General features: G+C 39.0%; 2 protein-coding genes across 6 annotated transcripts in view; one reads left to right on the top strand and one right to left on the bottom strand.

Annotated features, from left to right (window-relative positions):
* The window catches only part of GSAP (gamma-secretase activating protein), a 62,661-nt gene extending 54,685 nt beyond the window's left edge, over positions 1-7,976 (top strand). For both annotated transcript variants that reach the window (XM_030555791.1, XM_030555960.1), the window contains 5 exons: positions 81-200; positions 1,921-1,982; positions 3,909-4,013; positions 4,181-4,274; positions 7,872-7,976. In XM_030555791.1, coding sequence (XP_030411651.1) covers positions 81-200; positions 1,921-1,982; positions 3,909-4,013; positions 4,181-4,274; positions 7,872-7,963 — 473 coding nt within the window. In that variant the 3' untranslated portion in view covers positions 7,964-7,976. The remainder of the gene's footprint in view (positions 1-80; positions 201-1,920; positions 1,983-3,908; positions 4,014-4,180; positions 4,275-7,871) is intronic.
* Positions 7,977-9,786: 1,810 nt separating this feature from the next.
* CCDC146 (coiled-coil domain containing 146) overlaps positions 9,787-14,873 on the bottom strand; it is a 125,514-nt gene continuing 120,427 nt past the window's right edge. For 3 of the 4 annotated variants that reach the window (XM_030555117.1, XM_030555197.1, XM_030555276.1), the window contains 4 exons: positions 14,503-14,631; positions 13,532-13,669; positions 11,093-11,341; positions 9,787-10,012 (listed from right to left, as the gene is read on the bottom strand). In XM_030555117.1, the coding sequence (XP_030410977.1) occupies positions 9,809-10,012; positions 11,093-11,341; positions 13,532-13,669; positions 14,503-14,631 (720 nt within the window). In that variant the 3' untranslated portion in view covers positions 9,787-9,808. Of the gene's footprint in view, positions 10,013-11,092; positions 11,423-13,531; positions 13,670-14,502; positions 14,632-14,873 lie in introns of those variants that run through there. The other variant, XM_030555364.1, reaches the window with a different exon arrangement.

The raw sequence follows: 14,873 nt of genomic DNA, 5'->3' as shown, positions 1-14,873 counted from the left end.
GATGGCATGGCTGTAATTAGAGGCTTTGCACAAAACTATTTGTATTTCTGTTGCACAAACAAGTGGTGCTTTCTTTGCAGGTTTTCATACTTTGCACATAGGGCTTGGAGTTAGATGTCTGCCTTTGCATACCCTGCTGCATTACATTGATAATGGGGTGTTACAGCTGACTGAGACATGTGCTATAAAACTGTTGAAAGGTATGGTGGATTTAACAATAGACACTTGGATTACATTCCTTTGTAACAAGTCTGCTTTGGAAATGGATACCCTTTATATATTTCGAAGGGACACCCATGGCTCTTTGCACAACTGGCTGCTGCTTTTTCAAAGTGTTGAGTTTTTTTTCTCTTACAGTACATAGAGGAAAAATACAAGGGCCGAAGGTTCAATTCTGCACTTAGAATTGAAAGTTATTGTTGAAAGTTATTCCTGTGGAGCTGCTTTGAAGTCAGTGTGATTGCACAGCTGTTCCAGAGGACAGAATTGGGCGTGAGCCTACATAACACTATCCCTGATGTGATAGAACATGACATATCCATTGTGATAATTTCAGCAGATCACCACATGGATCCCAGTCTCGTTTTTAAACTAGGAAATTTACAGAAACATTAACCTTAATGATTTTCATAGGATTTATCTATAGCTTAAAAAAAGACTCCGGCCATCAAAATAACTGGATTAGCTTGCCTCAGCAAATTTCCTCAGATTGATACAACAGACAAAATGCTTTTGGTGCTGGCATTAGTGGAATGTCCAGAAATTCTGCACAAGGCAATAAAGTCTTTTTAAAAGAGAAAAACTCAGGAGTTTAAGACAATCATGCTTTAAAGAACTTTTAAAATATGCTATTACGCCTCCATTTGTGGTTATTTTCACTAGGCTTTCTTGTAAGTAGACTAAGAAACTCACCCGTTCTTTCAGCTATGTTTTGTGAACATTTAAAAAGAAATAGTGTGCAAAGCAGCATATGAAAATCATGTTTTGCACAATCACTTCTCATATACGCCAATCATTATGTTCTTGAATTATTGCCCAAATTTACAGCCAGATTATCCTATTTTGTGTTTCTTGGCATAGGACCAACTTTATGCAGTCATCATAAAGCCAACATCTTCATAAAACTAGCTTGTGGCTTCATAAACCATAGAATGACCACAGCTATGTTCATTGCCCGTTTAGCTCAAAAGGAGCAGTTAGCATAACTCAGTTTATTTGAATCAGTTATTGGAATACAGCAATACAGTAGAACCTCAGAGTTACAGACACTTTGGGAATGGAGGTTGTTCGTAATGCTGAAATGTTTGCAGCTCTGAACAAAACGCTATGGTGGTTCTTTCAAAAGTTTACAGCTGAACATTGACTTAATACAGTTTTGAAACTTTATTGTGCAGAAGAAAAATGCTGCATTCCCTTTATTTTTAATAGTTTACATTTAACGCAGTACTGTACTGTATTTGCTTTCTTTTTTTCCTCTGCTGCTGCTGCCTGATTGTGTACTTCCAGTTCCAAATGAAGTGTGTGGTTGACTGGTCAGTTTGTAACTCTGCTGTTTGTAACTTCAAGGTTTTACTGTACCCATACTGTAACCTAACTAAAGCAGTTATGCTACTGTAATCAAACCTGTAACACAATCCTTACCCAGTGGATAAAAGAAAATAGGTACAGATTTGTGCTGTACACCATTTTTTGTTATTGCCAGGGTTGGGAAACAATTGTTATGCTTTTGGAAGGTCATGCTTCAAATTCTAATTGTTCCCAATAGGTCTGAAAAATTACATTCAAATCTGTTATCTCAAAGGGTGAGGGGTGTTTGTATGTGTGTAATATAAGTTAATGTGTATTTTGCTATTGAGTTAATTTAAGAAGTCATAGCCCTGAAGTCCTGGTCAGTTATTTATTTCTCTCTGTAATTTGTAGATCTGGACAACACTGAGAAGAATGAAAAGCTGAAATTTAGTATCTTTACAAGGCTTCCTGAGGTAACTGCATGGGGTGTTTCTAAAGTTTTGGATCCAGTTGTTATGAAATTGATCTGAACTCAAGACTTAAGTCCCATGTAAATCATCGTAAGATGGCTTACCAAGGAATCAAATAGTGCATGCTGGTCCACTGAACAGGGATGAAGTTCACCTTGTGTATCTTCAAGGCTTTAGCTACATACACATTTTCTTTAAGTTTAACAGTGATTGGGAGGGGGGTGATTATCACATTGAGGAAAGAGGGCTTTTTTAGCTCTCTTTATATTTCATATTGGTGATCCATGTTAAAACTGGGATTAATAAGCATTTCTCTTTAATTCATGGAGTTTCCTACTCTTGTCCAACTTCACTACTTGTTAAAAATATATATGGTGCAGGGCAGTACAAGCTTTTCTGATGTCACGTTATAATGCATACTGTGGTTAGGTTTTGCATATATAATTACCATTTCAATCTAAGTCCGTAGGTCTGGTTTTACCCAATTATAAATTGATGAGGTTTCTTACCACACTAGATTCTTCTTGTTACAGGAAGCAAAAAGAACTCTCATCTTCCTTAATGTGGTCCCCTAAACTGGACACAGTACTCCAGCTGAAGTCTCACCAGTATCTAGCAGAGTAGAACAGTTACCTCTAATCTCTTACCTATGACACTCCTGTTAATATGTCGCATAATGATGTTTGCCTTTTTGTCACAGCGTCACACTGTTGACTTGTATTCAGTTTGTGATCCAATATAACCCCCACTATTTTCAGCAGTAATGCTGCTTACCCAGTTATTTCCCATTTTGTATTTGTGCACTGATTTTTCCTTTCTAAGGGTAGTCCTTCGCACTTGTCCTAATTGATTTTCGTCTCGTTTGTTTCAGACCAATTATCCAGTTTATCCAGATCATTCTGAATTCAAATCCTGTCCTCAAAAGTGCTTGCACCTCTTCCCGCTTAGCGTTGTCTCCAAATTTATATTCTCCACTCTATCATGCAAGTCATCAGTGAAAATACTGAATAGTACCAGATCCCAGACAGACCCCGGCAGGACACTATTTGATATATCCTCCCAGTTTGACAGTGAACCATTGATAACTACTTTTTGAGTATGATCTTTCAACCAGTTGTGCTGCCACCTTATAGTAATTTCATCTAGAGCATATTTCCCTAGTTTGCTCACAAGAATGTCATGTGGGACAGTGTCAAAAGCCTTACTAGAGTCCAGATATATGATGTCTACTGCTTTCTGCCTGTCCATTAGCCTGGTTACCGTGTCAAATTAGCTGGATTTGTCCAGAACAAATCATGCCAAACCAATGTTAGCTATCACCTTATTATCCTCCAGGTTTGAACAAATTGATTATTTTATAGTTTGTTCCAGTATCTTTCTGGATATCAAAATTAGGCTGACTGGTCTGATTCTGTGTGACTTCCTTTCCCCACCTTTTTGGAAATGGTACTATGCTTATTGTTTTCTAGCTTCTGGGACCTTGAGTTCTCGAAGATAATCATTAATGATTCAGAGATTGCTTTGGCTAGTTCCTTACATCCTCTAGGGTGAACTTCATCTGTCCTGCTGACTTGAATATGTGGACTGTTGTGTGTTTCCAATCACTGAAAGTACCAATGGAATTTTTCTGTAAAAAGCATTTATTTACTTGGCTGCATTTAAAAAAAAATGTCAAAGCTTTCTTTGTCTTCTGTATTTTGTTCTAGGAATGGTTTAGTCAGTTGAGGCACAGCTCTCAGTCTGGAATCTATAATGAGCTGTTAGCCATTGGGCACTGTTGGGAAGGAGAATGGAATGATTCTAAGTGTACTCTGACTCTGATGCTGAGTCATTAAGTAGTGAGACCTATTGTGACAGAAACTGCCACGTAAAGGCAATAGATTCACTATTGCATTGCATCTATTTTATGTTTTTTTTTTTGCTTAATAGGCAATTGGTCACAAGGTCAGTCAGCTGTGGAATCATCCTGTCAACTCTAATTTTATTGCAAGGAACTCCGTTAAACTTTTGCTTGATAAACTTAGGAACAGACAGGTAAGAGTTTGGTGGTGGCAATTGCTTGTTTTTTAATCTTTTAGCTTTGATAGTCTTGAGCCCAAAGTATACTCTTATCATTTGGACTGTTAGCCACTTTTAACTCCGTACTTAAGTAGCTACTTTACCACTTTTGTGAAGTAATATAAAGTGTTTTTCCTTTACAGCATAACAGACCAGTGGGGGACAGACTGTCCGTCCATGTAGAGTTTCTGCCACTTAACTACTTAGTTGATATGCTGGCAGAGGCAGAGGATCAAGGTAATATTATTATTTATTATTATTCAGCATGTTTATAACAGTAGTCCCTAAGGACCATAGAGAAGTGGGCTCCTTCTGTACTTTGTTCCTTTAATGAGCTGTCTCTGTGTCCCTAGATGTGCACATAGGGTTTTATCCTGTCCCTATGAAAGACTGTGGCCAAATACCATTGATTTCCATAGATGCAGGATTGGGCCTGTAGCTCCCATTTCCACTAATGGAAGCTGTGCACGCGCAGAGAAATGGAGTTTGGGGTTTATGTGTAGAACAGGCTTACAAAAAGCAGTAGTGTAGAGCTGAAGTTCCCACCATGGCTGTGAACATCCTCAGCCCCTCAAAGGGTTCCTGCTCGAATTTCTCTCAAAAGGGCGCCAGTGGGTATAGTGGAAAGCCAGAGTGCTGTGGCTGAAGTAAACCAAAAGAGTGAGGCTGGAATGATTTCTTCCTGTTTCAGGTATAACTGTAAGCTCAGTTATTGTTTAAAGGGTAAGAGCTTTACATAAAAACAAAGTGACAAACCCATTTGGGGCATGTGGGTTAGCAATACGTTATTAAAAACCACACATGCAAGATTTGGTTTTAGAAGGGATGTATACAGAATGCCTGACAGTCTTTCAGTAGTAGTTACCTACCTATGGGTATATTAACCTTTCTATAAGAATTACATGTGTGTGTAATGGGCTTCTTACCTTTCTATCACTACTCTGTTTCCCCTTATTCAGCCAGTGGTGGGTGGTTTCTCCCTAACCAATGGGCAATTTGGGGTTTAGCTCTCTGGCCAAACCTCAATAAGAGTTCTCTCCTTTTGGGGGCAACCAAAACGTTTAAAAACAACATGGTCCTAAATAGTCCTAAATAGTTTATTTAGCCCGCCAAGGGCTAAATAGTTTATTCACCTCCCCAGGCTGCAGCTTTCTGTTTCTTCTTGTCAAGCTAAAATGCAATAATTTGCCTTCTCCAGGCTCAAGCAAGGGCCCTTTCTCCATAGGCATCAGCTATGGTGTTTTAATTGATAGGGGACTTCCTCCCACTTTGTTGGAAACTCCAACTTAGTATTTTTTAAAGAGTGGTATCAACACTGAGCCTCCAGCCTATACCAACTCTGTATTGTCCTAGCTTATTTCCTTCTTTTCACTGTCTCTTCAGGCTTTGAACCACTTACCTCTTTCCAGAGCACCTATCTGTTCGTTTGCCCCTCCTTGGCTCACTGCTTCCGTAGCTTCCTTAGTGAAAACCCCTCTCCACATCTCACCACCTACTCCCTTGTAGGTCTCCCCATTTCTGAGTCAGTTTTTTATATAGTTCTGGCATTTCTGTCTCATGGTTCCCTTCTGGGAATCATAACCATCCTAAATTCCTAGCCTTCCTAGGCCCAGATTTTTGAAGGTATTCAGGCATTGCTGCACTCAGTGTTGCAATGCCTAGCAGATTTAGGATCCTAAATATAATTTAAAAAGATTTAGGCACTTAGGAGATTAAATCCCATTGACTGTTTAATCTATTTTAAGGTTTTGTACTGGTGCCCATTTGTATTGTCAACTGAGTGCCTCTAACATAAAATTAATAGAAAAGTCTTCAGTGCATCTTGCAAAGTCTGTGAGTCTTCTCCCTGTGGGATATGTTCTGTTTATGTCCCAGTAAAAAGCTGACTTGTGCTGACAGCTTTGAAAGGGGTCAGCATAGTCTGCTACAATCTGGAAAGTAGCCAAGGTTAAATGTTAATCAAATCCACAATTACTATGACAGTTTCCCCCCTAAATTACATTGCTTTGGATTTCATGTAACAGTATTATGAAACTGACAATACCAGGGCCACTTTCTAGAAATCCTTCTTCAATTTACACTGAAGCAAAACTTCCAGTGATTTAAGAGTTTTGTCTGTGTAAAATTTTCAGGATTTGACTAATGTCCTGAGATAAAAGTGGCTGACAGATTCAATCATATAACCTGATACTATATTGATACAGACTTTAAAGGTTTTATGAGTCTGTTTAAAAAAAAAAGCCCCATAGAAGTCAATAGTAAGGCTCCCATTAGCTTCAGTGGACTCTGAATCAGACCTTATGGGCTAGATTCACAAAGGTACTTGGGCATCTAGAGAGGTAGTTGTCACTTAAGCCCAACATTTTGGCTCCATTCACATGTGCAAAATCACTTCTCAGCTGTCACCTAACCTTGTAGGTGATTAAATCCCCATAGGTACCTAAATTCTATGCGTGGGCATGCTCAAAACCACCTAAGTTCTGATGCTGCCCAACAGCCAATGAGCTGCTTGAAGCCTATGCTCAAACCAAAGCCCCAGCAGGATTCTCAGACAAGGTGTTTTCCTGCCTACCTTTCCGGTGCAGCCCGGGTCAGGTGCTCAGAGTGCACCTCTAGGGTCAGGCACACACAAAAGACAGCCAGGGGCAGGCAGGTTGGGAATTTTTCAGGGGTGTTCCAGATTCGGATTCTTGCTCTGTTAGATTTGGAGCTGGGATCTGAACCCAGTTTTCCTACATGCCAGGTAAGTCCCAACCACCAGGTTATAAGGGATTCTGGGATGGGTCTCTCTCACTCTTATTTGGAGCTGTTTCATTTTTGTATAAATAAATATTATTGGAGCAGGGCCTTTAACCTAACTCTCCCACATCCTAGGCAAGTGCCCTAATCACAAGGCTGTGGAGTCACTCTTTCTCTCTCTGCCCAGTGAATATTTAAATATTTATACCAAGTGGACTACCTCTCAGAGGAGAGATGGAGAGAGGTCCACCCCAGAATGCCTAATAGCCTAGTGATTGGGGCACTTATCTGGGATGTGGGGGACCCAGATTCAAATCCCTGCTCTGCCTGCTTTGGAGCAGGAAGTTGAACCCAGGTCTCCTACATCGTAGGTGAATACCCTAAGTACTAGGTATAGTGAGGTAGCAAGAAACGGCTGACCTGATTTAGGCACCTAATTCCAAGAAAGGGTTCGCAGCTGAGATACCTAAATGGAGGGAAACCTCCCCCTATGGCTCATCAGTCAGGTGTGTAAAGCCGAGATCAATGGGAGTCAGGTGCCAAAGTGCATTTGTGGATCCGGGCCCTAAGCCCCCACCCCTTTTTCTCTGCATTTCTCTCCCTGCTTCCTTAGGTGGCTCCCTACTCCGCATGCTGGATTCTGAGAATCTCTTTCTTTGGCATTGAACTCTTTCCATGTACTGAATGAGGAGCTGGGGCACAAACTTGGAGCTGAGAATTCCAGTAGTCGGCAGCATGCCTAATAGTGAGGCATTATAATGCTTAAGAACCTTGGTGAATCTTGCTTAAGAACCCTGGGTCCTTACAAGAAATATTTTTGTCTTTATGAAAAAAACTAGGGGCCAAAACTAGGGGTCAAAACTAGGGGTCAAAACTTTTTAGAACTGAGGGCTTGAATTTCAGAGATGCTGAGCATCCAAGTGAAATCAATGAAAACTGCAGGAGGAGGGCTCCACATCTATGAAAATACATTTTAATCCTAACTTTGGATACCCCAGATTGAAAATGTTGGTCATGGTGTCCTGGGGATTGAAAGTATTGCTGCAGAAGAACATTCATTGTGTAAATGCTGATGTTCTCAATGTACTTTTCCAGGTCTGAATCCATTTGAGGAAGAAGACAATGTGAATGCAAAATTTGTAGAGGAAACAGCACTGAAACACACCATGATGCTTTTGGGCCTGTAGTACTGCTAAAATATATTGGGTTACTTCAAAAAGCATGTCAGTCTTGCTACATATATCACCATTTCAACAAGCATATTTGCAACTAAAATTCCAGGGTTTAATACTTCTCAAAAATTGTTAATATTTATAAAACAAATGTCCTATTAAAGGCTCCCAGTTTTCAGTTGCAACCATTAACTAGTAAAAGGCTGCCCAAAATAATATATGCTCCACTCTACTTATGTATGTATTGAGGAGGGACTAGACTGAAATTGCAGACTTGCTAGTAAATACAAGTAGGATGAAGGATTGGAGCTGATGCAGACCCTGCTCTCCAGCTAAATAAGTTTTTATTATTCAGTTTTACACTATGGAATGGCTGAACAGGAGTAGGTGTAGAAAGTTTCAGAATATGGTGGGAAAAGTTTCTTTAGAATTTTATTTTTATTCTAATACTACTCTTACAGGCAAGACATTCTTAAAAAAGAACAGATCAATTACATGGTGAAATAATGAGAAATTGGCAGCTGTCATTGCACTGATGTATAAAGGATTTCTTTGAGATTGCGTAGTATAGGCTAGAGGCAACAAATGCGGAGTAACTCTTTGTATATAATGTATTAATAAAGATGTATAAATTCCTCATACAGACGGTACATCTCTTTACAGTACTGCCCCCATGCTTTTGGAGTCGGGTTTTAATATATTTATTCTCTGTAATGTGTATAAGAACCTTTCCTGATGTTTATGATGTACTGTACAATACAGCAGGAGAAGAAAGCTTCTTTGGAAGCTTATCTTTACAGTGGCTTTGATGAACTGTATTTAATTCTGCCCCTATGACTTTTAATGTTTTTAGATCAAGTGTTAGATTTTTTTAAAATTGCTACAGATTTTTTTCCCTTCAGTTCCCAGCTATATTTATGCAGAACTGACCTAACCCATTTATTTTTTTAGCTGTGAGCTATAACAGCGATTTAAAAAAGTAGTGCTTCGGTACCAAACAGGGAAAATTTGTGAACTTCAGACATGCTGAATTAGCATGGAACAGATATACTTCCATTTACTGGGTAAAAAAGTGTGCCCAAGTTTCAGAAGTAGAAACTAGAATGAATTTGATTTTTTTTTTTTTCTTTTTAATTCCAGGATGTTTCTCTAGCTCTCTGTATAACTACTTTTGTTATCCTTTCTCAGCATAGTTTCAAAGAGGGGAGTATGGTCCCAAACTTGTGTACCTATTTTTTGGTATTGAATGAGAGAGATTCAGCTCCCAGAAACAGGGCCCTTCTTACACTTTACTTCTCAGTATGCAAGAGCATTCATCCCTTCTTCCCCTCTTGCACCTTCTCAATAATGGGACTTGTTCCCTCTACTGCCGTTGCCATCAGTAATAAAGGAGGATTAGCTTTCTCACTGGTCTGTAGTGAGAGAAAGGGCATTTTTTTATTTAAACAGACATGCCTGGCAATTATCTTCAGTCCAAACTGTTCCCCATATTGATTTATTTGTATAATGAATAAGGTCATCGTTCAATTACATTAATATTAAAAAAAGCTACAAAATCTTCTTGTTTATTGTACCTGTTTGTACTTTATAAGCATTTATTAACAAGTTAAAAACCAATTTTGATGATTGTTCACTCCTCTTAACATTTCAAAACACTGCTATGTTTTGCATACTGAACCCCCATTAGCTGCAGGGACTATTTAGCTATACTGTCTGCTTTAAAAATACTTTGTTTACAGTGTGAATATTTTGGCAAACTGCTAGCAAACATTTAAAAACATTTACAATATTGAGCTGTTGGCTTTGCATATTCAATTGCTACTACTGGACTTATGATTTAGATGGAACAGGATCACTTGTTCAGATTTCAATTGGCTTTACAATAGGTTTTCTTATGTGTCTCATATTTGAACCAGGTTCAGTTGGTTTGAAAGGAGCCAAAGCACCATAGGGACGTGGCAAAGGGAGAACATTTTCATCGTCTGGGATGTATGCATTGGGGCGCTGCTCCGCTGTTGTATAGATACTGTTTGGCGAGGCATACTGTTCCTCTTCTGCAGCACGCTGTGAAGAAACACATTTTTAATCTGCTAGAACACTGACAGACCGTTGCACAAGTCATGGTGAAGACAGTACTTGGAACTCCATTTACCACTTCTCAGCCATAGATCAAAGCGCTTTACAAAGAATACTACTGTACTAATATCCCCATTTTTACAAATGAGGAAACTGAAGTACAGAATATTGAAGTGGCTGTCATAACATGGGGGAAACTGCTAACTCCACAGAAGTGTCTAATTCCAAAGCAGTTTTGTTGGGGAATCCTTCCTTGGCCTCAAGGCAGCATATTCTTTAAATGGGTGCACTGTGCACGCTCCTTCTTGCTCAGGAAGCTTTTGCCAGAGAGAGGTGGAGAGCCCATGGCCTGCCTTCATCCAGCCCTTAGGGAGGCGAGTGCTGTAAATACTCTACTGAAATTGTGCTTTGGCCCTGCCTGGTGAGCCAGAGGTTGAGGGAACCTCATACAAACAGGACATCTTTTTATAATACTGCCCCTACTTAGTGTGAACTCTTCCTCTACAGATCACTGGTTGTCCCAATTGGTTTTAAGGAGGCAAGCTGCCCATTAAGGAACTTGCAACATTTTCCCATGTGCTCTTCCTGCCCACTGCCATCTAGCAATCTAATCTCCCGTTGTCTCTGCCAGTCTAGCATCTACAAGCTCCTAAGAAAAAAGACTGGGTTAGTTTCTTCCTTTGCGCTATTATTCTGAAACTGAATCCGCAGTATATTATCTAAAAAGATCTGGGCTCCTCTATCTTGCCACCATCAAAATAATTACAATGTTTAAACTGCCACATACAGCTTCCTTTTAGCACTAGACACCAGCTAACCAATTGGTGAATCTTCATTATATACAGTATGCAGGACTTCTGTTGTGACTCTCCACAAAGCAGCTTGGCAATAAGCTCTTCCACAAGCATAGGTCAGTTTTGCCCTATTCTTCAAGAAGACTCCCCTCCCCCAAACTATGGAGGGTGGGAGATGGCCAATAAAAAGCCACACAGCAAAGCCCTTTAAAAAAAAAAATCAACTGGAACAATGTGAATGAATCTCAAATTGCACCATATGACAAAAGCCTACCTTTTCTCTGGCTTCAGCTGCCGCTTTATGCATCTCCTCATTGCGCAAGACCTTTAGCCACTCAGTCTCTGTTTCTTTAGGAGGAGGGAGACCTCTCTCTATCCTTGATGAAACAGTCAGCAAAAATTGTTCTTTGTCCCTCATTTCCTGTTGCAGTTTAATGGTAATTGCTTGCTTCATGGATAACTCTGCAATAAGAGCCATCAGCTTTTGGGTTTTCTCTTTTATTTTCTGCTGTAGTTCATTCATCTGGAATCAATAACATTAATGCAACTTTAACCAGGTCTTCTCTTCACATACACACTTGAGAACCAATCTTGCTTTCAGGACCTGTATTTTCAGAGAATTAATGGAAAACTTTTTCATCAAAGCAGCTTATAGTAAGAAATACAGAAAATCTATTTGACTTTCTGGATGATGATATAGTGCTTTTATTTGTACAATACATATTCATCATTTCAAAAGCCAGTAAAGTCAGATAAATATAATACATGAGCTAATGCACATGTTGTTCGTCCTCTATTTCTTTTTCCGTTGAATTGGAAAGGAAAACTATCTCCATTAACCCTATTAGTTATCACTTTCAGTGTTAGTACTGCTAAGCCATACTGTTATTTTGGTCTAGTCTTTTAAAAACTAATGTTCACATTTGTGTGTGTACAAATAATGACCCACTTACTTGTGAATTTACATGCACATTGTGTTCAGTTACACATGCATTTAAAAGTCTAATATTTATTTGTTGTTTACACATTTGCAAATATAATATACAGAAGTGTGGGGGGCAGAAAAAGTCTTGGAAAAGTTTTCACATAAGGGACCCATGAAATCCCCCTGAAAATTTGTGTGTCCAGCTGATGGGCCAAGAAAATAATGTAGAATTTTTGTGAAACTGTCATTGTCCCCAGAGAGCATAAAAATATAGACTAGGGGTTCGGTACTGGATGGAGAAAAAGTTCACCTTAACTGTCTATTTTTAAAAGCATGGTTCTACATTTAAAAATAAATGTCACATTCCTAGTCACCCAGTCTGTTCCTTGTGTCCATTTAGAGCCATACCAACTGGCTTTCAGTAGAAAACACTGTACTCACTGTTTTACTCCTGTTGGTGTGGCAGAACCAACCCAGCTATTAAAAAGGCAGGCCTGGGATGAAATCCTGGCTCCACTGAAGTCAATAGAAAAACTTTTTAACTTCATAGTGCAGGATTTCATCCTGGAAGCTGTTCCATACTATGCAGAGTGAACAGCATTGTATACCAAATTGTATTCACTTATGCTTGCATGAGCCCAGCGAAGGCAACTGGAGGTATAATGTCGAGACAATGGGGTTGTACAAAGGTAACATTTCTGCAAGTCAGTTAGGCTCTTGCTGGTGATGATGCACAAGAACGAACCCCAACTTGACTCCCAGCAGGTATGGTGGTTAGAAACAGCATCTGTTCACTTTTAAGTGACCATATGTGACAGAGAATTACTGAAAGAGGAAAAAACTCAATGCCGTTTTTATACACAATATCCTTTTCTACAGTCACTTCTCAGAGTAGAACCACACTTTAAACAAACATAGGTTAGCAGCAGCCATGTTAAATGTCCCTGTAGAAAACAACTTAAACATGTTTGTTGCTGTAGTGGTCTGTTCTTATTTATCTGGATCTGTTCAAGCTCCAACTCTAATACCTGGAAAGAAAACAAGACTGGGCCAGATTTTCTTCTTTCCCTTCAGTTTTCTTCTGTCTTTGGTTGAGTCTTTTCACCTCACTTGTTATCAGTGTCTCTCTTCTGACAGTTCTTTTTCATTAACAAACCTCTTAATTTGGGTTTTCTTTTCTAAGAGCCTCCTTTATCTTTTCAAAATATTAGCTCTATGAGGCAGGTGGAAATAAATGTGATAAACATAAGAAAAAATGATTGATTTGAGAATTTTCTTTAATGCACAGGTGTGTGGTTATCTCAGCCTTAGTGTGTAAGAAAAACCTGGCTCAATGTACCGATGTCTCCTTTCAGATTACAGAGTATCGAGCCTGCCTGTGTTTTTCCTGTTATTGAGCAGGTCCATATAGTTGTTTGAAACGATTGGTTGGAGCATTCATTCAAAAAGGAAACTACCTTCAACATTTTGCTTAGCTATTAAGCTCCCAACCTCAGAAATAATTCATTGTACACATAAATAGAAGGTAAAGAAAATGATCACAGCACAGCTTTCAGAGACTTCAAGTAAATACACAGTATTTCACTTATTTACAACTGTAGCTGTCATCTGCAGACAGCTATATGCAGCAACTGTAAATAGTTGCCTGTAATGTCCCATGAATCATTGTAAGTACAGTAAAAGTTTGTATAAAAGTCATCCTAGTTCTTACTTCCACAAATAAAGTACATCAGCAGTTTTAGTTACATACGGGATTCCTGGACACAAAGAGTTTGACCTGATACTTACCCGTTTTGCTAATATCAGCGTGTCTTCCTTCCCATTCTCTGTCTTGGTACGGAGTCTATCGGTTAGCCGGGAAACATGCTCATAAATAAAGTCCATCTCCAACAATTTCTCCTCCTTTTGTACCAGCTGTATTTCTAACTATAATGAGAACAAACCCATACACAATGGTGCTCACAATCACTTTGCAATAGATGTATTTGTACAGACTTGACAGCTTTTTCAAATTGTGTAAATAAATAGTAACAGCATAAATAATCACTTCAAAATGAATCCTTTCCTGAATGACCAAGACTACAGCTCAAGCTCTGTGCTGAGACTTGGAGTTAATTTAGTTTCTGTATTATTGCTTTTATTTAAAACAAAAGGAACTTTCTAGCTCCTTGTGGTTGTAGAGAGAAATCTGAAAAACGTAAGTTCTGAAGGCTCAAAAACCAGAAAGCAACTAAAAAAATTTCAAAATATACATTTTTATAAAAAAGTCTTATGCGTTTTAAGCCACTTCTTTTTTTTTTTTTTGTTATTGGAGACCTGATTTAGGATTTAGAGTGTTTGGGGTTGGCAATACTGGACACGTGGACTCACATTAATGCCGCTGTGTTCTGCCCTGACTGTGCTCCTATGCAGAGCTGCTCCTCACAGCTTTCACATCTGTGTGCTGTGCTGCAGCGCCCACAAGCCCAGCTCAAAGATTTTTTTTTAACTCCATGTAGAAGTTTCATAAGAAATGAAAGAAAAGACTGTTTGCATTGTCAAGGGCAATGGTTCTCAATTTATTCACCATTGTGGGCTGTATATGCAGCTCTCTCTGTTATATGTGGGCTGCATCTACACAAAGTGTGTATATATATATATATATATATATATATATATATATATGGCCCAGATGATGTCACATGGGCTGCGGGTTGAGAACCACAGTTCTAGGGTAATCCAGCCATGTATTGTGATAAATTCTATCAGACGTGTGGTACCTCTTCAATCTTTTTGAACAGTTCAGGTAGTGATGGGTCCTTCCCTTTCAGGACTCGCTTTCTGTTCTTCCCCTCAGGATCAGCGAAGTGTTTCTCCAGACTTTTAATTCTGTCCTTGCACTGAGAATACTACCAAACAAGAATATATAACTGCCAGGTTTGGGGTGGTTTAAAACAATCAGTTTGGTGAGTAAACAAGTAAGTTAGTATTGATACATGATAAACGAAATAGCCAATCACAGATGAGAAAGATTAAATGGTCTCATCTCAGGAATTACACTGAGTGATGCTTTGGTCCAATTTTGTCTGATTTATACACTAAGAACCCTACTGAAGTTAATGAGTGGGTATAGGATAGATTGGCAGGGCAC

This window comes from Gopherus evgoodei, chromosome 1, assembly GCF_007399415.2.
Source record: "Gopherus evgoodei ecotype Sinaloan lineage chromosome 1, rGopEvg1_v1.p, whole genome shotgun sequence".
NCBI classification, from domain to species: domain Eukaryota; kingdom Metazoa; phylum Chordata; order Testudines; family Testudinidae; genus Gopherus; species Gopherus evgoodei.
This window is presented reverse-complemented; position numbering and strand designations above follow the sequence as displayed.